The sequence below is a fragment of the Calonectris borealis genome, chromosome 1 (assembly GCF_964195595.1).
Source record: "Calonectris borealis chromosome 1, bCalBor7.hap1.2, whole genome shotgun sequence".
Taxonomy (NCBI): Eukaryota; Metazoa; Chordata; class Aves; order Procellariiformes; family Procellariidae; genus Calonectris; species Calonectris borealis.
In genome coordinates, this window is record NC_134312.1 from 83,565,443 (window position 1) to 83,587,327 (window position 21,885).

The 21,885-nt window shown below is 46.1% G+C and overlaps 1 protein-coding gene across 2 annotated transcripts in view; it reads left to right on the top strand.

Moving 5' to 3' along the window:
- Positions 1–21,885, top strand: part of CCND2 (cyclin D2) — a 38,049-nt gene that overhangs the window by 12,264 nt on the left and 3,900 nt on the right. For both annotated transcript variants that reach the window (XM_075162801.1, XM_075162809.1), the window contains 2 exons: positions 3,953–4,083; positions 21,624–21,885. The exon at positions 21,624–21,885 is cut by the window's right edge and continues 3,900 nt beyond it. In XM_075162801.1, the coding sequence (XP_075018902.1) occupies positions 3,953–4,083; positions 21,624–21,779 (287 nt within the window). In that variant the 3' untranslated portion in view covers positions 21,780–21,885. The remainder of the gene's footprint in view (positions 1–3,952; positions 4,084–21,623) is intronic.

Genomic DNA, 21,885 nt, shown 5'->3' on the forward strand with positions numbered 1-21,885 from the left:
TCCAACACTGAAGTCACTGGGGTTGTGCAAGGTCAGTCCCTTGTTTTTAAGGTCCTTTAGGAAAAAGTGGATACTGAAATGGGGATAGGACAGTTTCTGGTGTTTATTGCCTGGGAATAGAAGGTAAAACAAGTCCTGCTTTCTGACTGCCCAGTTCTTCCCTTGAAGAAGTGCTCGTGTGCTCGGATCCTTGTGGACTACACGTTGTTGCACTACTCCTCTGACTTTTAACAAGACTCTTGGGTACTTTGCAGTGGAATTGCGTAAATCACAACAAAGTTAGAGGCAGAGCCATGTCTTCGGTGCAGGCTCTGGGTGCCCATTAACCAAGGTTGCATGTAGGTCCGAAAGAAGGATTTAGCCCATAGCCTTGCTTCAGGTGTCCAGTAAGAAGTGATTTTTGTAAGATTCCCTCTGTAATTCAGGGTTCATCATCTCCAACAAGAATTTAACGTAAGAGCATATGTTTCAGAGTCCAATGTTTAAGTCCTCTCTCTCCCCCTTTTATTTTGATTTTTTTTTCTTTTTTTAAATCTCAGGGCAAACTTTTGACTTAATTCTGCGAGCAGTTTTACCTGGGTGAAAACTGAGTAAGGATGGCGGGACTTGGCTTGTTATCATGGAGGAAGCAGGGATAGAGGTTTATAATTGAAAATAGTGTGTAAAAAGCTTGTTTTTAATTTCTCGATGGAATGTAAGGGACTCAAGGGGGGTTCTGCATCCCCTCAGATACGGTACTTAATATTTATGCTTTCATTGCACCTTGACAAACATTTCACGTAGTTATTGCTTTGCTTGAATATGGAAATATGTTAATTACGGCCTTTATTCCGCTGCCTGCTCTTTTCCTCAGCCTTTTCTATTCAACCCTCTAGGTGGCCCAGCACAATGTGGCTTCTTTTCTTTCAATGAGCTCTTTCCACACTAATAGGGTCCAGGGTGATGTGGAGAACCATGTGCACAAAATTGGTGCACCACCCCCCATCCCTTTGTGGGTATGTCAGGTTAAATTCATATCAGCAGGAGGGTCACTGCCATGATTTTCAATAGCGCGAGATGAGGTGATGACTTCAGACAATGGCGCCACACTCTCCAGTTGGAGACACTTGCCTCACCAGTTGCAGTAGTTAATTAATATGCTAAAAATAGAAGCCAGTGATACAAATCGCTGCCTGTTGTACAACAAAGACTGGGCATGTGTAGCTTTGATAGCCAAGTTTATGGTGCTTGTTATGGAGGGAAGTTAGTTTAGAGCTAGAGGCAATGTAAGACTTTCTGGATGCTGAGCTTTAGTCACTCTGGGCCTCTGGCCATTCGCTCGCTGTCTCATTTGCATTATGAATGACATTAAGGGAACTAACAAGGTTATTGGGCATAGAAATGTTCTCATGTGACCCCACGTGGAAGCAGACCTACAGCAGTGCTAGTTGGCAGGGGCACTGTGGCTCTTTATTCAGCTTCCTAGGAAGACGGTTTCTGGGAGTAGATGTAAAATCAACCACGGGAGAACCGGTGTTTGGATAACGTGGAGGTCCTGATGCAAGCCCCTAGGAAGTTCAGAGGGCAGGCTGGAGCTGTGTCCTTCACTCAGCCCGCCGAGCCTGGCCGGTGCTGAGCATTGAGTGCAAGACGTGGGAGCTCCCCGTTGCTTGGGTCTCCCCACCAGCCGCCGGGGGCTGGGTGAAGCTGCTCCGTGGGGGCTCAGTGACCACGCATGAGGGTGTGGGTCCACCCGGGCCTCCGAGTGGGTCCGTTTCTCCCTGCTGCTGGCTCAAATGATGGGTGGGAGGGGCTGGGTTTTCGTTCTCACCCACTGCATCATAGGGACTGTCCAAATACCGGCAGAGGTTGAGAGGTTTTGCGTCATCTTTTTACTACATCTTCCCTGAAACTCGAGACAAGGAGGGGTAAATTATGGAAAGTCCATTGCCACCTGTAGTTCCCATGCATAACTAGGAGATGGTTTGGTAAGTCCAAAGATTTAAATGCAGGCGTCGCATCCCAACTTAGGGCCATGTTGGCCAAGTGCAGCCTCATTCACGCCAATGCAACCACACAGGATTCGCAAACCCAAGCAAATGCAGTGTGTGCAAGGGGAGAAACAGACCCGTGGAGACGTAGTCTGCTTTAATTTATCCCTTTTCTAAAGAAACTAGTGGGATTGCTGATGAATCGCTCTGTGTAGATGACAGCAGATTTTGGGGATGCTAGGTCTCTTTCATAAATGTTTGAATGTTCTTAAATTTTGTAGGCGTTTGTTAATTGCTCCATGGACCAGGAGGACACTCTGGACAGTCACATAAGCACATAAACATTTACGACCTTTATAAAAACCTCTCATTATCGGAGTCCTTTAACCATTCCTCATTTTCATATTGGACTATGTAAACTGGTTGCCCACTGGACTTTTTAAACTGCTTTCCTATGTATAGTGGGCTCTTATTATTACAATAGTGCATAATTGTTGTTTTTATAATAATGGCAGTCCATATTCATTGCTTCTGTCGGTGGGAATTTGCTCCTTCAGAAATGGTTGTCAGAGTGTGATGTCTGCTGAGCTCTCCTGGTAGGAAGGACAGTGGACTTCAGCAGCATGCAGCAGCGGGCTTGCAGGTGGTCATCTCTTGGTGGCTTCGTGAGACAGATAAATCCACGCCAGGTTTTCAGCTCCTCCTTTTCTCTCCCCACTTCCAACATGCCCCCTCCGGTCTGTCTGGATGAATGTTACGACCCGAGTCCCAACCTTACCTGACTGCTTCGTTCCTCGTGGGTCCCAGGGACATACTCCAGCCTGGAGAAGAGCATGCCATCTCCACAGCTATTGCAGTATCTGCCAGCTCAGAGTCTGGGAGGCCGAGAACAACTCTCCGTGTGTCTAAAACTGGAGCGGTTACGCAGACGTCAGCAGGGTTACAGAATTTGTGCTAGCTGAACAGAGAGGACTTGGGATCTGCCCTTAACAGAAGGGCAGTTTTCTGTAACAATCTGTTTCTATAAATAGACTAAATGTATCGATTGTGGTTTATTTCATATTAAGTATTACTTGGGTTTCGTCTTCCTTCTCCTCCAGTCACCCCAACTGAAAAGTGGTATAGAACGGTTTGTTAATGAGTTATTGTTGAGCCAAACAACTTGCAAACCAAGCTGCATTTTAGGAAGATACCAGTAACCGAGAAAATCTCCTGGAAATGGTATTTAGTAAGACATGCTGATAAGCCAGTTCCTATGGCAGTGTCATAAACCATAAAATGGCCTTATAAAGGTCACATTTAGTCTTATTTTCATTTCTCTCCTGATCTCCACAGATGTGTGAGAGGAAGTTTTGAAATGTATTTTCAACTTATTAAGAAATAGTAGTAATGACAAATGTGATCTTTGTTTTTTCTTTGATTACGTAGCTATGGGCTGTAAGTGTTCTCATTTCCTAATTGCAAAGGTGGTAAAGATGAATTGTTAATTAAAATCTCTTTCCCGGACAGGTCTTTAAATGCTCGAGTTAATTAAGTCTTTAAAAATTGACGTGACTAAAAATCTCAGTTTGGTCCTTTGTGATACCTTATTCCAGTTATACAGAGTTATACAGAGAGCTCTAATGTGACCAAGACCCAAATTTCTGACGTAAATTACAGAAAGCCTCCTTCTTCTCTTTCCTTTTCTTTAAAACTAAGGAAAGACTATTAAAAATTGTCCAGGTTTACTTTATGCATCAGTGAGAATAAAAGACCGAACCGCATTTCCATTTTAATTTGCAGATCTGTTACCCCTCCTTTGACTGCTTGTGATGAGCAGTGTGACTAATGAGCTCCGCCGGACCAAAAAGAGTGGCACTTTTCCCTTTCTTCTACGTCCCCGTTTTTTATTCTTGGGTGTGGTTTTTTTATGTTGCTTGCCTCTGATGTTTTGCAGCTTTTCTGGTCTGGGCTTGGACTGATTCCCAGATCTGTTCTTGCAGATTTTAACTTTGCCATGTACCCACCATCAATGATAGCAACTGGAAGTGTGGGAGCAGCCATCTGTGGCCTTCAGCTTGATGACGGGGACAGCCTCACGGACCTCCTGGCCAAGATCACAAACACAGATGTGGTGAGTGTCCCGCATTCCTCTTCTCCTTTCACTTCTGAGGTGGAGAACTGGGCCATCAAACCCGGTCTGATGCCGAAAGCCCAGTGGAACAAAGAGGGGGCTGCTCCTGGAGCGAGCGGGTTGCAGGCGTGGACCCGGCACCTTGGTTGCAATGCTTTGGATGTCCAAAGCTCCTTGGCTTCCCGGGATCATTCTTCACTCACGCTTTGTTCAGCAGCTTGGTGGGGAGAGCCTGTTCTGCCCACCCTGGCTGACCGTCAGGCTTGCTCTAGGGGGGAGCCGCCTTGGGTACCACCCCGGGCGATGGGGCGAGCAGGCAGACAGCATCCCCCGGGGCACAAGGTAAACCAGTATGTGCGCCGGTCCTCTGTTGGCAGCCTTGAAAGCACTCTTCTCGCCCTCATGGAGGTATCATCTAAAAATCCTTCATTGAAGGGAAGCGAATAATGAGCTAATCCTCCGGCACTGGCACGGTGTGAGGCAGGTGCAACCCAGGCTGGCTGGGATCTTGCCTGTAACTTCACTAAGCTCGCCCCGTGAAGGGCGTTTCTTGGCTTGTCAGAAGGTCCTCTCGTCAGTAGGAGAGGTGAATCTGATGGCAGTTCGGTGGTGCTCAAACTCACTCAAAAGTGAGTTTGCTGGTCTGGGGTCAGCTTCTAGTGGGGACATCAGAAAAACCCAAATGTGACAGCTCTGCTTGACAGTCTCAGCAGAAAGCTGGGAGGACTGAAAGGAGCACTCAGAGTGCCTCCCCCGCGGGGTGATGCCTCTCCTGCTGTGCCCCCGGGTCGGTGGGACACTGCGGAGAGAGCTTATGCTCCTGCAAATCCGAACTGCTTGGTCTGTGGATAAACAGGAGTTTCATCTCTTGCGAAGCTGACATGTTTTGCCATGATGAAATTCACTCAAAAGGAAAGAAAATGAGTGAGGCTTTCTGAAATGCAGGCCACTAATAAGATAATGCTTTTTTCTACCGTAAAAGTATCAGTTTCCAATGCATCATCCTTAACATGTGCTAACTATAAAACTTTTTATTGCTTTTACTTTGCAGAGTAAATACACTGTGCAATTACTACATCTGTGATAACATTGTCAAGAGGTTTGTTTTTTCCAACAGATATTCTGCATTTTGGTTAAAAAAGAATAGTCCAGTTTAACAAAAAGGGAAAAATTTCACTATTAATTTTTTTCTTTCAATCAGAATTGAGCCTAATTTGCAACTGCAGTCCTGGGGCTTCCTGTTTCTTTTGATTGGAACTGGGTTTTGCACAGAGAAAGGAACATTTCCAATTCTGAATGCTTATAAAGTAAATCAAGTAGCTGCAGAAATTTAACGTACACTCATTTCAGTGTAAATGAAAATTTTACTCAGGTAATTGCTCTTTTGTGTCTGTTTTATAAGTATGGAGAAACAGAGTGGTCATACATTACAGTAAGCAGCAGGACTGCAAGAAGAATCCTGTATAACAATTCAGACTGCACGGCCTGGTGCAAGTAATGCACAAAGCTCATTTGTACAATTAGACTTGGCAAATCCATTAAGTTTACTTCATTTGTGTGGATAACAAGAATTATCCATTATTGGTACTGATATTGGTAGTTACTGGCTGAATGAAATTTCCTCCTTGGATGTTTGTCTGATTGGATGTAACACGGTAAGTTTTGGATGCTGCATCCAGGAATGTCCGGAAGGACTCTTAAGACAAGTGGGCAGATGTGAGAGGGACATTAGAAAACCAGGCAGAGAAAGACAAGGATTTAGGGAGAGCCTAACATCTTGTTAGCAAAGGTGCTGTCTTCAGCCAAGGTTGTGAATATTCACAGAATAAGGAAAGCGGTTGGTGCTAGCCCCTAAGAGCTTCTTGTATAACGCCATGTCTTAACTCCATGGAGTGTCTGAAAGGCTGATGCCCCTCTGCTGTGATTTTCCTTGTTAGATGACAATGCCGGGTGAAGTTGTTCCTGCTCGGCTGCTGCTTATTTTCATGCTTGTTTTTGCTGATGTATGCCCACACAGCTGCTCATATCCTTGTGTTTCAAACCCCATCCTGGAAGTAATCTTTAAAGAAGGGGGGGAAGGACCACTTGTTGTTGTTCCGGAGCTGGGGGGTCAGGGGGCTTGCTTGGTTTGTAAACTGGCTCAGTTAACTGATAGATTTCCAAAAACAGCCTCACAAACAGCTGGGAGAGCTGAGCACCGTGGCACAGGGCAGGACCGTGACGGGGCAGATGGAGATGAGAGGAGTTTCTGTAACCATCATTGTCTGTGAGCTTCTTGTACTACAGCTATAGAAATTACAGCCTGACGGATCAACTTGGTAATCAGCAGGACAAGGATAATGACAGGAATGAGGGAATGACAGCATGGGGTGAGGAATGGGAATAGAAGTAGTCCTTACGGTGGCAGGGGAGGGACAGGGAGGCATGCAGAGTGAAGGAGAAGAGAGTAAATGGAAAGTTTAGGGGGAGCCTTCACAAGCTTGGCGCCTGCTGCTGCTGCTGTGAAGCAGAACGGAGCATGTCACTGCCTGCAGAAATCCCTGGGTAGTCCTTCGGAAGTCTTTTTTGAAGGCAGAAGCAAGTGGTGCTCAGGTACCACCAAAACTCAGACCTAGCAGGGATACCCTCAGCAGAGCTCATCACTTCGTTCCTGTGCCATCTGATTAACGATGCAGTCTTCCATCACTAGACCACATTCCCCACATCGGTAAGCTCCGGATAAACTTCTGATGTTGTTTCCACAGTATTTTAGCACTTGTCAGAAGGGAGATGCCAAGGTAGCCCTTGCTGGTGTATTTGTATTTGAGGTGTTTGGTGGATTTTGATCAACCATTGAGTAGCTGGGTTCTGTCTTTCTGGAGATGCCAGGGAGTTGTTCAGGGTAGTTCTTCATTTCCTCTAAGAGCTTCTCCATGCAGTCACAAGGATCTTTTCCTTTCTTGTTCTTTTTCAGCATGGACAGGAGGTTTGGGTTGCAGTGACAGCATGGTGCTGACAATACTCAGCTCTCAGGTGAGGGCAAGTGAGCTCAACACACGGGCCACAAGGGCTGCATCACGGGGACCTTGCGAGATACTTAGCTGTGCCTCGATTCCCTGGTCACAGGGAAGAGGATTTCCCTCCCTCACCCGTCATTTTTGCCAGCAAAGAGATTTTGCTCATCCCTTCCTGATGCAGCTCTTGCCTCAGTAATCTGTTCCTTAGTTACCTTCATGCACGGGCTCCTGTTCAGAAGGTCCTGCAAGGCTAGCTGCAGCTGCTTGCTTGCATAGCTGCTCCTCACGGGGGGAATTGCACCCACGGGTTTTCCTTCTGCACCTCTCCGAGTGTTTCTTTCTGGTTGCTGGCTGGTGCCTTGCTGCTTCACCTGTGAAGCCCTGCTGGAATCGGGATCCCAGCTGACTCTTCCCATGCTCAGTCCGTATACGGGGGATGTTTGTGAAGGCTTGTAGGGACAGAAGAAAAGTCACAGTAGGGTGTCTTTCTGGTGGAATTTTCTTTCTGCTTGGTCTGGTAGAGCCCGTGTTAATTGACTTCCAAGCATGTTGCGAGCGTATTACACACAACCACATTTAAGGGGGAATACGTGGCTTTTTTTGCTCTTGTGGGAGTTTTTCTGAATTCTCTTAATTTAATGTTTATTGATATAGACTTAAAGCTCATGTTCTTTGTTATAGGAGATACTTGAAGCTTTCTCAGGCACCCCAACGCTTCTTAATGTAAGGCCCTTTTGCAGCATCTTGCAGATTGGACAAACTTTCTCTCTCGTGATGAATTTTTCTATCCTGATTGTTTCAGTCTGAAAGAAAATACCTGCCAAAACAGCTTAGTAGTTCTTAAGTGGTTAGAAGAAAAAAAGATGATGTTTTTTGCATTGAAAATTTCTTCACGCCTTTTCTTTGAAATTTAGCAGATGGGGTTTTGTCAGAAATGTGCTTTTTGCCATCCTGGTGAAAATCTTCCCAAATTTGGCTGAGCATATATGCCTTTGGAAAAAAAAAAAACAAAACACCACTCTTCCCAAATAACAAAGAACTCTTCACATTTTACTGGTCATATCCTCTCCAAGACTCTGTCGGCACTGGGTAGAGACAAGCTTTCCTCCCTCTGCTCCTGGTCTTAGCCCACAGCAGCACAGAGGAGAGTCTCACTCGCCCACCGAGTCAGGGCACACTCGGGACAAAAGGAGCTGCTGGATAATTCAGTCGCTAAAAAATTTAAGTCTTTGCAGAAGATAGAGGCGCTGTCATTTTTCAAGACGTTTCCGTTGTTGTGGCAGAGGTGACCTTAACTCAAAGTCTGTCTCCTGCAAGCTTTGAAGTCTCAGCCCAACCAAAGGTGGCCAGAATTTTTAACTTGGGCAAAATAGTGTATTTTTCATTAGCCAGATATTTGGAAATGGGAGAAATACTTTGGTAGAAACTTGCTCCGTGACTTTTGCACTGGAAAAATGCAAAAGGGCCCAGGACTGGAAAATTTCATCCCACATGTTAAAGCTTGAGAGAGAGATAAGCAACCGAAAACAGGGTCTGGGAGAAGTATCGGGCAATCTTAGTAATAGGTAGTAATACCAGCCTCATCTGTAAAATGTATTGTTGGAAAAAATGTACTGGCTGGATTGTGTAAGAGTTAGCCCAAGGCTGTGTTAATGAAGAGTAAAGACTGTTGTAATGTATTTTACGCTGGGACTTAATTGAAGTTGAATGAACAGCTTCAGTTCTCTCACTTCCTAATTTCTGATGCCTGAGAGCTCTTCCTGCGGCGACACAATTAATTCATCGTCACTGTGTGAATGATTTTGTTTTCAAAGGGGAGGTTAGGGAAGAGGAAGAAACAAGAGCTCCTAGGCTTCAGGAGCATTATGCAGTAGAAAAGCGAGGGCACTCACAGAAATTACAGGGGGGGAAAACTGCAGGAGAAAAACTTTTTGCCTCCCTCCCTGTGCCTCCTGGTAGCCTGTAGGAAGCGGCAGAGGGGGGGGGAGTCCTTCTCGACCAGAGGGTCCCGGGGCCTTCTGCTGCTTTTTCTTTTGGTGTGTGTGATTGCTTAGCATGGAAACAGATGATGGGACTTTCTCACTGGCTTTCCAAAAAATGTCACTGTCTGAGGTGAAGCATGAAAAATTTCAGCTTCGAAGTTGCAAGCATATGAAAATAGAGAATGATAATGAAATCCTGATGCAACTTAACTGCAATGAGCTTTTCTGAACTTTTACTGTTTTATAATGATAATTTGAGGGAGATACCTGTTTGCTAGGAAATAGCAGCATAAACCAAGAGGCTGAAGTCAATGGAGTTATTTTAGATTTACACTGGTGTAACTGAGACTGGAGTTTGGCATTTAGAGCTATAATGTTTTTAATGGATGTTTCATTAAGAATTAGACCAAAAATATGTTACTAATAAACAGCACTTAATTTACAACCCAGCTGTTGGGTAAGCAAACAACCAACACATGAGTGTTGGTTGTTTTTTTTCACAAACACATTGGTGTCAGCTACCCTTGTATGAATCCAAAGCAGCGCTCCAGACTTTAGACGAGATAGTACAAGGCATCGTGTCAGTGTCATTCTCGGGATAATAGTTATTTGTGATAAATAGTTGCCCCGGGCCATTTGGTGAAGGTTGAATCGCAGTTTGGAGAGACAGTGACAATGAGGCCTGCAAACCTCGGTTTCATTACTCCTTCCACCAACCAAAATAAACACCAGGGACCTACTCTTGGAGAAGCTGAGAAGCTCAGCAGCGCTATGGGTGGCAAAAGTAGCTCTGCATGGTGTATCTGTGAATTGCCTTTTCTGATCATTGTTGTCCCAAAGAGTCGGTAAGAGCTAGTCCCACACAGCTTCACACAGCTCCGCAGGACGGGGATTACACGTTCTGATCTGTTTTGCTGCCGGAGAGTGGGAACGTTTCCTTTGCTGTTTCTTGAAGAGGAGAGGAGAGGCTGGTGGGCAAAGGGTTAATAGACCTACTCACAGGAAGCGTGCCGAGCTCCCCGTGCATCTCTTAGTGGGTCATTGCAATGGAAAAACAAACAACTCGGGAAGTCAGGAATTCCCATAGCATCCCAGACCAGCACTCCAGTGCACGCAGTATCCTGTCCCGGTGGAGCCAAATGCTTCAGAGGAGGATACCAGCATCCCCGCTGTGTACAATTACGAGGTGTGAGGAAGGATAGCTGAACGGGTAGGGCACATTTTAAGACCTTGCAATCAGTATTCTGCTTTGCCACAGACCTGCCTTGGGCAAATCTCTCTCTTCACCTCCTGGAAGAGCAGCCGTCAGTTCAGTGTGTCAGCTTGCTAGCCATGGATCTGGAAACCGCCTCTCTGGCCATGCCTGGGAGCATTCTCATAAATCACGTGCAGGGCATGCATGCCCTGGCCTGGTTACTGCTTGCATCTCCCTTGAGTCTGTCCTGAGCCCCTCTGTTCTCTGGTACCCCAGATCTCCTTGTGGAGGAGAAATACGTTAAGGTTTCTGAGGAGCTCAAGAAACTACTGCAGGGGTAGATAGATGAGGTCTTCACCTTGGACCAGAATTTTGTACGCTAAAATCAGTGAGAATTAGGCACACAACTAAGTTTTAAAGATAACCCTACTTTGAGCAGAAGGTTGCGTTAAGTGACCTCCAGAGGTCCCTTCCAACCTCTTTGGATGAGGCTGACTGCCCTGAAATGTAGAAACGATTATCTCGTATTAAAAATGCGTTCCGGCTTACGTCATTGACAAAAGCTGGCAAGGTTAGATTCCCAAATTAAGCTGGTCAGTAGCTGTTTGTGTAATAAACTCTGTAGCGCCATAGCTGCAGGAGGAGCTGGCCAGGTTCACTCTGTGTGATAATGAGGGTTATATGCGCACATAAGGAGCATCTTCTTCCTAGAGCTCAGCTCTGAAGGTTGCATTCGGATGATAAAAGTTGTCTGCCCCGGCATCGGCAGCAGGGGAAGGTTTTCGGGCAGAGCCAACATGTGGGTTTGTATGTGGGCACAAGTCCCTCCTAAAAGTCTGTTCCCAGATGGGAACTGGTGTGTACTGAGTGGTTTTGAAAATCCAAAGCATATTTAAGGGCCTGAGGTAGAAAGAAAAAAGGAACCAAGCTTTTCTTAAAGTCTTGTCGAGACAGCTGGCTGTCAGCCCTTGAAAATGTGGAGTCAGGCTGTTTTGAAGACTGGATCCATAATAAATGGCATTTAAAATATCTCTACTTAAATGTGCTACATATGTCAGTGCTGGGATTTTTTTTTTCCCCCCGAGGTCTGAAAAGTCCCTTCATAAAGATCCCTGCAAATTTCTGCACAGAAATGACGTTCAGAACCACCATGCTCAAGAATTCAGTTTCTGTTGAGCCGCAGTACAAAATCATGGAAATCTATCTTGAATGGATAGCATTTGAACATTCTCCCTACAGCACATACACCATTTATCCCCTCCTTTGTAGTGTTTAGGGCCTGTGGTTTTGGAACCAAGTAACAGGACTCGCTGTATCTTATCCTGCCTTATTTGTTGCAGACCACATTTTGTATGCAAGGAAACAACAGACAAAATAGCCTCCAAAAGAAAGGAAGAATGAGATAGTTTCCTAAGTTGTCTTTGCCTGAGTTGGCAGCTGCTCCGCTTCATTCAGCTTTTTGTTCCCCAGTGAGTGCTGTGCGTGTGTAGCAACAATGGGGTGATGCAGTTACACCGCGGGCTCATGGCGGAGTTCCGTCAGATCCATTCATAAATACAGCCTCGGCCGGCGCGCCGAGGAAGCTGGGCCCCCGAGGAACCGGCCCCGCAGCCCAGGCATCGCCGCCGGAGGAGCTCACGGGCCGGCGATAGATAGTCTGGTCGGAGACGTGCCCCCGACCTCCGGCGGGGAGTCCGTCCTCGGCTCAGACAGCTTTGTGTAACGCAGGCGGCTTGTTGCAGCTTTTTTAAAATCCTCCTTTTCAGTAAACGCTCGCGGCGTTTATTGCAGCAGGGTAAATTCGGAGCTTTTCACAGCTGCAAAGTATACCTGTTAGAGAGAGACGATCGGCTTGAAACCCCAAGTCACGTTAAGCGGGGAGTATAATTTCAGGCACGGCATCTGGCCCTGGATCACCCTGCCAGTGTTTTGGCTTTACTCTCACTTTTTCCAGTTCTAAAAACATTGTTCTCTCCTGTTGCTATGAGGAATACCCACATGAGCAACAGGAAACCAACAAACTGACTGTTGAAGCAAACAGTGGAACTGAATCTAGAAAGTACGCTGTTGAAAGTGCTGAAAAGACCGAAAAATTGCAGAGAAAAATGTGCCATCTTTCAGATGCTTAATGTTAGTCATCTTATTATTGCACTATTACAGTAATGTAGCAATAGTAAGTGGAGAAATTCTGGCATAGATGAGATTTTTTTTTTCCCTACGTGAGATGTCCTTGTTAGTCTGCATGAAATGCCCTTTGGAACAGCAAATTACTATTTTCTGTACTTGCAGATGGAAAAACAGAGCCATAGACACTTATCTGTAATTGATGCTCTTTGTTACAGTAGCAAAATAAGACACATTTAGGAGGGAAAACATTTCTGTTTTTAAATTGCGTCCATTAGATGCGAGATCACTGAGATACAGCAAATGTAGTAAATGGGCATGATATTCCCACAGCAGCTTTTCAGGCTCTTGTTTTGGAGAAGGTCAGCGAGCTAAAGGCCAGCGCTCGGGCACACGAAGGCCCCGCTTTGGGAAGGAATCCCTGTTTATGTCAACAATGAAGCATGTGCTTTGGAGAGGTTTGAATTGGGGCCCAAATGTGAACCAGCGGAGAAATCCAGCCGTCTTTTGTATTTAGGAGTACAGATGACACGTTCCACGCTGGAATTTATGTAAATCCCACTCTTTAATGCATGTCTGATTGCTGCTTTCTTAGATTATCCAAGAAATGCATACATGACTGGTGAACAGTATTGTCACTTCAAATATCTCCAGCATCCTTTCCATTTATCATACCAGGTCCCGCACCTAAAAAAAGTCCTTTTCTGGCTTCCCTTTTGCAATTACTTTTAAAAAAGAGGAAGAGATCGGGGGCGTTAACAGTTATTTGTGAAGTAATTAATGTATATGTGGAAAACCAACCACTCTTTAACACAAAAAGGCCAGAAGGCTTTTGCAGCGTTCCCAGCGTTGGGACTTTGAGTGCTCAGCAAAGCACCCAGGGTTTGGATCCAGGCTCCTAAATCTGGTCAGGAAATGCAGGGGCATCAAGAAGTATCCGGTAGAGTTACAGCTCAGTATTTTGCATCGTTTGTATGCATACATTATATGTAACAACAGCCCTACTGTTACTCTTCTGGTTGGAAAGGAGAGTAGGGTTGCGATTTGGCTTTGGAAAGAGAAGCCATTTTGAGAAGTGACCCACTCAATCACTGAGCGGGGTCGTCCTCAGCCTTGGCGTTGCGGAGGAGTTCATGACTCTGCCTTGCCCTTGGCCTGAGCTCGGCGCAGCTTGGGCTGCGGTAGCCGTGGCAGGCGTGCCGATCCCTGCCGACTTCCCCGGGGTTACCAAGCCGTGCTCTCGGCAGCTGGGTGTCCGTACGTCCCAGGTAGGGCTCTGAGGTACGGTGTCGCTTCTCTTCAGTCGTTTCTCACTGGTCTGATCAAAGCTGTTGCACTGGCTCAGGCTCTGGCTGGTGCTGGCCTTATTTATTCTGCGGTTGCTGATGCACAACACTTCACCATGAAGCTAAGAACTTGTCAAGGGTTAAGCGATGTTTAAATTTAACAGATTTAAAATGGAACCTTGTTAAACAGTAGTCTTACAGTCTTTGGTTTCTTCCTTAAATGCTGCCATAAGGCATTTTCTCTGGATGCTGGTATTCCCAAATGAGTGCCATCTTGGATGGGCAAAGGCTGGGTGGCTGCAAGGCTCAGACCAGTTTCCATGTACCAAACGTTAGGAGGCTTGCTGGGGTAAGCTTTCTTATTTCTTCTCCCAGGCAAGACCAAAACTGAGATGCAAAAGGGGAATCTAAAAGTCACGGTACAAAAAGCGCTGTGTCCTGAGGCACTGTGGAAGAGAGCGGAGCTAAGTTCATCCGTTCGGCACGGCATGCCTCCCTGCCTGCCGGGGTCAATGAGCTGTGGAGGTTGCTGGCACAAGGAGCGCGGGGTCTGGCAGACCTGGGTGTTAGGTGACCGGTATGGACCCAGGGGTGCGCTGTCGTTTCTCGGCCCTGCCTGGCTGTGAAATGAATCCGGTGGTTTAAATCTGTTTTAGAGTGGTTGTCGTCTTGGGAGTAGGTGCAATAAATACACAGCCGCAGTCCCCTTACGGTCACAGAAGCTCTGGAGAAAGCTGCTTCTTTCTCTGGAGAAAGCTTTTTCTTCTTGGAAATGGAGAAAGAGAGAAAAATCGCGTGGCTGAAATAGTTTACCTTCTTGTGATAGCCCCTCCACTATTGGCATTTGAGAGGAGTGATCTTTTCCTTTGCGGAGAAGGTGGCGTACTGCTACTCAGTTGCTGTGGGATCTGACACAGGGACCATTGTCATCCGAAAGGTACCATCTGTCAGCTTCGGTTTGGATGGGGTGCCAAGGAAGACGTGAAAATGGCTAGATAAAGTCTATGGCAGAAACCCAAGCCAAGTTACTAAAGCAGCTATAAAATGTCTTTGCAATACCCTCCCCCCTTTTTTTTTCTTTTTTTTTTTTTTTAATTTCTCAGGCCAGTCATGATCTTGCAAGATGGGGAGGATGTCTTGCACCTGCTGAACTTGGTAAAGCTAGGGCGGCAGGCTGCGTGGGTCACGATGAGGTAGTCCTGGAGCTCGGAGCAGTCAGAACTGAAAATCTCAGAAATTACCAGTGCAAAGCGAGAGCCTGTTGGCTGAGTTGAGTGGGATGCCTCCCCTAATGGCTTGCCAATGCACCGTAAACATCAGTTTAAAACTGGAAGCTGGGGAGCAGTATAGGGCATACGTATTACAGAGGTGTTGAAAAGTTCAAGAAAATGAATTATGTATAATATTCTGCAGGATCTTTCCTAGTGCTTGTGCTTTCTTTCAAGATTGTCATGAATGGAAATTGAAATCCTCAATAATTATTGACTTGAATAAGTAGATCCTGATACAGCGCTGCTGATTCCTCCTTCCAGTCATTTTCACTGCTAGCATGTCCATCACAGCCACGAGGGTACTCCTCATCGGACACAGAAAAACGTTTATTCTCCTTCAAATGCATTTCAAGTGTGCTAGTAAAATCACCCAGGGATGAAAAAGTTTCAGAAAAAAAAAGAAACCCAAAAGTTAATTGCCTTTTTAGTTCTGTAGATGCTGAAGTAAAACTAAAACTATGGAATGGAAAGTACCTGAACTATTTTAATGATTAAAACTACTAGACCATAGAGAAGAATGGGGAAGTTGATCCATGTGACACACACTTAAAAAACTTGTTTATAAAAACAACAAAGGCAACCGTACGATACTCTGAAGGAATGGCCCAGTCCCTGTATTGCAAAATCGAGGGCCATTACTTCAGTGCGTTATAGTGTTCTTTCAAGGAAGAGTTGCTGAATATAGTGCAATTCATATTTTTTAATTTTGGTATGTTTTTTAAAGCTTTAATTCTCTCTTGTCAGTGCTATCTAGAGCTTGCAAAATGAAAGTCCACCAGTAAAATACGTACACATGCAGCAAATCCACGTGAAACTTGGAGGGGTTAAAAACACTGCATCATGGCAAGGCCAGGCTGTTTGTCCTGAGGTTTTTGTATTTTTTGTATTGTATCAGTTAACTTTGGATTGACAGAAGTGGTAGCCCCTCTATAAAACAAGCCACTTGCTGTATCACGCTATGACAACTGGGCTGATAAGATACTCATAATAAATTCTTTTTTTTTCCTTTCACCCGTGAGATTACCATCCAGCTGGTGTACTTCATACGTCTTAAAGCTAGTTGCGGACTGAGACAGTGGTTCAAGCGCACAGCAAATGTGATTTTATATGTGGGTTTTCCATATAAGAGTAAAGCACTTTGCTCACACGTCGCATTGGCCAGGTGTAAATTTATGCCAATTGCGGTTTATTAAAAAAGCCATTGACAGGTTTAGTTGGCGTCTCATCTGGCATAAACCACGTTGCTCAAATCTGTCCACAGCAGCACTCTGACGTTGTGCTGTGCCAGGTATCATCTGTTGTCCCGCAGCTACCGCGGTGAGGAAAAACCCATCGTGCGACCCGAATAGCTCGGCAGAAGCGGTGGTGCGGGCCTGTGCGTGATCTTCGGCGAAGCGGGGTGGCTGGCTGATGGGGTAGCGCGCGGAGCCAGGGCTGACGATTGCACAGCCACAGCCTCGGGTGGACGAGTTTGTTGTATCTCCATCATCAGTACCGGAGAGTTTGGGCTGCATCTGCCGGTGTGTTCCAGCTCGTTTTGCTGCGTGAGTGAGGTTCACTCATGAATCTGGCGTTGGGGTTTTTTTTCTTACTAGATTTTGACTGTAGAACTGGACAACTTGCGAAAGAAAGGTTTCACCATTTTTTGGTTTGTGCTGGCCAGGCAATTTCAGCTTCTGGGTGGATGCTTCATAGACAAGACTAATTAAACAGAACGTATTACTCAGACTAATAAAAACCAGAGTTTTAGTATGCAAATAGCAACACTTTTTTGGGAAGCTATTTCATGCTGAATGCAACATGCTGGTCATTTTACCATAGTGTTCTTTGTTTTAAAGAATTCAGTGGTACGTTATTTTAAGTTCAAAACGTAAGTGTAGACCAGAGCTAACACATGACAGAAAAAATACATCAGTGGCCTGTGGATCCCCATATGAAATAAAATCTATGCAAACTGTGACAATTCCAGTCTGGGCCCCTTCACTGGTTTTATGTACAAAATGAAGACATCAGAAATGACCCATTTCTCTATAGGATTACCTAGAGATTTTAGCCTCTTCATACATTAAATGAAACATCATATTGACCATCAGAACTTTGTATAATAACGGTGTAAATGATCTCATATAAGGGTTTTTAGAAACAGAGAAAGTTGGCTCCAAATGCTCAAGCCTTACGTTCCGTGTGTCACCACCCTTCCTTCCCCAAGCCTGGCTGCAAGGAAATTGCCTCATTAAGCTCTCCAGTCTGAAGCTGCTTATAAAAAATCTGGCTTATTTGCAGAAGGACATACTATTTTGAAATTGCGCACCACTGTGCTTTAAAAGAAGAGATTTTTATACCAAAAAAACCCCATGCATTACGAGTGTAGTCTTTTACAAGAGTCTCCAAACTGGTGCCTCTGCTCTTTCTTCCATTTGAAAATGCCTTGACCCTTGAAGTGACTTGTTGCCATTGCCCTCTCACAAACAGGTGAATGCTTTCAACAGACCTAAAACCCGCCCAAGCTAATAACGGGGGATTTTCTTTATCTGGGTTTCTGATAGCTTTTGGCGGATAGGTACTTAGGAAGAAAGGCTGAGGAATTTGTCCAGCTCCCATCGTTAAACAAGTAATTCCGGTATTAGGAAATTACTAAGCCCCCAATAATACAAGAGCAAGCCCCAGCTGTAAAAAAAGTTTACCTGGTTAAACAAAAGTACATATTCTTACCTTAAAAAAATTAGCTTTGCCAGCAGCAGCAGGAAAGCGTCGACAGACAGAGAAGCCCTTCTCCTTACCTTTTGCTAAAAGGAAAGGACGAACCCCATGAGGTGAGGCATGCTCAAAAACTTGCTTATCTGTCCTGGATCTCATCACCAGAAAATCCACTGTGCTCGCATTTTATTACATCTTCAAAGGCATTTGTCTCAGTCTCTCACTTCCGAGGCTTCCTGCTCCGCTCCGAGCAAGCTCAGACACTAAAGCTTCCCTTCCCTGCGGAAGCGGGAGGCCAGCAGACAGCAGTCCCCAGCCGATGGCAATGCAAGCGGGAACGGGCAGCTGCCCGGTGCTCTGCCTGCCAGGCAGCCCTGGGAGGCCTGGGTTTCGGCGTACCCTCCTCCATCAAACCCCGGCTGTAATGAAGCCGATGCGTGAACCGTGTGTTTGGGAACTCTGCAGGTTTTTTGCCACATGAGGAGCTTTGCAGCATGGGGAAAGGCAGCGGGCGCTGGTGTGGGATGGAGACGGGGATGCAGCCCAGCGTGGGTCTGCCGAGGGCCACAGCCCCGGCGCTGGGGAGAGCTGGTGTCCTGTCTCGGGGCAGGGGAGGCAGTGGCCAGGCACACGGAGACTAGTATGCTGGTACTCTCTGCATCCCGCTGAGTTGACTTGATATTTCAGGTGCTCCGTGGTTCTGAGCCCCACGGTTATTCACTGGTTGCAAATGATTGTGATTATGCACTGGCTGTGGCAATGCAGTGGTGGTGCCCACGTGATGCCTCTGATCTTCCAAGAGCATCATTCCTGTTCACAGAGCATCGGGATGAATTACGGGAGTGATGGAAATGGGGGCATGTCCCAGAGGCAGCTACAAAGAGCTTGGGGTGATCTCTGCAATGCATCTGATGCAGGAGTCATTCCAATCTACTGGCAAGGACTGGGGCGACCAAGAGCAGGTTGGAGCTCTCCCTTGCTGTACTGTGGGCTACACTGGTGCCTGCTGGAGCTCGGGAGCAGAGTGCTGTGCTCCGTGAGACGAGGAGCTTACAGCCAGTCACCTGAATTCAGTGTTCAGTGCTGCCTAGGCCATCTTAAACAGCCCTGTCCCCGCTTCCTTTGGCATCATGCTTCATTTGTATTCTGACTCTGCGCCAGTGGTGTGGCACATACATGCCATTTTTCCTACAACCTGGTTTCCAGAGGAGGGAGACATTGATGCCTGGGCTGGCAGGGAACTCCCGTGCACCCCTGCAGGGACCCTCCTGTGCTCAGCCGGGCTTAGATGCAAACAGGGATGGCGGTTGCCTTCCTCCAAAGCACAGACCTCCTCGATCGTAAGGGCTCTGAATGAATGCAGTATGCAGTTTTCTGAGCCATGTATCTTGGCTAACCTTGGGCTGCATTTCTTGAGGATACCAAAAGGTATCTGACCTCCCCCCCATGTGCTACACCGAATCCTAATTATACTTAATCTTCTCAAAAAAATATAACAATCGGAAACTTTGGTTAAGAGCTGGCTAATGTTGGTAAGGTTACCTGCTTTCCTTAACCTTTTCCTTGGACATAGCAGCACTTTCATTGTTCTGGTTTCTCCCTTTCCATAAACAAGCCAGCCTGAGGCAGAGGGTAAAGTTTAGCTCCAGTAACTGGGACTTGGGGAAGTTGCTAGCAGTGAGAAGCATTGCTTATACTGGAGCTTCATTGGGGTAGGTACGGTACGGCTGCGAGCCAGTTAATTTGACCACAGCTCCTTTTTCAGGGGCAGTCCCACAGTCCCCGGCTCTCGGGACAAAAGGTGAACACGGGGAAGGCTCGGCCTGCCCGCCGCACGCACGTGACGTTGCAGCAGAGGTTTTCCGTGTCGCCGTGCCCCGTACTCTGTTTCACCCTGGTGTCACTCACCGTGCTGAGGGAACGAACGCCTGAGTCAGACTGCACACAGGTGGCCCAGATACTCGGGAGATTTCGATGACGTCTCACTCTGCCTTTAGCTGATGTGATCCACATCACACTGAATATTTTTGTCTGTAATACAGCCAGCATCTCATCCAGCCCCTTTTTCCTGGGTCAGTTTGAAAAGACGTCCCTCACGGCCTCTCTTTGGCAGATGCACCTTCAGAGAAAGGTTGTGATGCTTCCTTATATTAAGCAGGACAGTTTCACGACAAGGAGAGGACATGATTTTGCAGCTAGCAGCTGCTGGCTAGTAGCCAAGAAAAATGGGTGTTCGTGACCCACCAGAGGTAATTGCACCCATCACAAACATAAATGTCGTCAGCAGAACAGATACTCTGCATTTGACGCGTTTTCCCAGTCTGGCTAGGATGACAAATTAAACCTCCATACATGAATATTTCAAACTCTCCTGAATATTGTGTGGAGACAGTGGGCGTTGTTGGTCAGAGCCCAGCTCCCCAGCGTTGCAGTCGCATCCCATACTCGGTTCCTGGGCTGACACGAGCGCCCGTGGGACCCCGCGGAGGTCAGTGCCCAAGCTCTGTTCTTCAGCTCCCCTGCCTGGAAGTGGGAATGGTGATACTGGGTCTCACCGCTCCTGCCAGACGCTGCCAGGGCTCTGGTTAAAATACTCTGCTGTAAAACCCCTGCTACCAAAAACTGCATTTCTCTACTGCCTGAAGTCCCTGGGAGAGGCCCAGTTCTTACACAGAGCGAGGCTTCAGTGAGTTTACAGTATGGGAACCTTTTCCAGTATTGCAGAAGGCCTCCACAGGGCTGCTTTTAGAAAAAGCCATTTATCGTAGCACCACCTGCCCACCTACACTGTGTCGTATTGATGCTCTCACAGTCCCAGCATGCTGCACATAATTGGCATTGTGTTTATACAGTCATGGCTTGGGTTTTATTTTTCAGTTTCTGCTATAACCAAGTGTTTGTCAGTGTTTTCTCACACTTTTTTTTTTTTTTTAAATATCCATATTATTTGGTCTTCCAGGATATTATCAAGAATGTGGAACATTCTGTAATATTTTAGTAGTCGTCTTCTTCGTCGCTGTGTCCAGTTTAAGTGTGGTGAATCCTTCGCATTTATTTCTTTATTTATACTTCATGTCCATTGCAGGGCTCCCAAATTCACGTTGCTGTACTGTACCCTGCTCTTTCTCCAAGTGTTGTGTAGTATAATTTGTAATGTGATGGTCTCTGAGGCTTGGCTGTGCATTTTTGACTTGCTTCTTTTTCTAGTAGCTGTCCTTGCTTTAATGTCGTCTGTGAATTATTGCCAATAACTATTCCTGGGGCTGTTAAAGTAGTCCTGCTCTCAGAGTGAAGGTGTGGGAGCGTACCCTCCTCCTCCTCCTCCTCCTCTGCTGCTGAAATCACTTTTCTTCTCGGGAATGCGCTCAGAGAATGATAACATGGCTGTGTGTTGGGACTGCATCGTTCGTTCCCCTTGCGTGAGTTTTCACAGATAAACAGATCCTTCTTTTGCTTTTGCTTTGAGGACCCAAATGTGTGACTGATAAAAAACTCAGCAACAGAGCACTGCGCTGTTTCGGGGACCTCAAAACTCCTCTCCCACTTTGATTTACATCAGTTTGCTTGACGGTAAAACTGAAGTGCCTCCGTCTGTATAGCACATATTGGTTATTTCAGGAGAGAAATGCAACTTTTTTGTAGCGAAGACCCACCCAAGTCACTTAACCCTGCATAGGAGAATGCAAAAATTCATATACCCCGCCCTTCTTTTTTTGCAACACTTTGGGTTCTTGCTCAAGAAGACCACCCAAATGAGCAAGAACAGGTAAAATGTTAAGATTTGGAGAGTCTAATAAATACAGCATTAGCGTTGTTTAACCCAGGGACTTTGTACACAGCGATTAACTGTGAGAATTCAAGGTCATTTTCTGTCATAGCAGACGCTCCTCGAGAATACCAGACTGATGCTCTTCCAACTTCCAGTAGCTCAGTAAGGAAAAAAACCCTATCATCTCCACTAACAGCTCAATTTGCTTTCTATCCTCTAGGACTGCCTTAAAGCTTGTCAAGAACAGATCGAGGCGGTGCTAGTAAACAGCCTTAGGCAAGTCCGGCAGCAGCAACAGCAAAGCAATCCTTCTAAGACGGTGGACGAACTGGACCAGGCCAGCACTCCCACAGATGTGAGAGATATCAACCTGTGAGGACATCGGCACAGAAAGTCACGCTTGCTCCCCCAGCCCTTTTATTTTTGTTATTATTTTTAGAGTGAAATTTTTTTTTTAATCTGCTCCCACATAGAACATATTT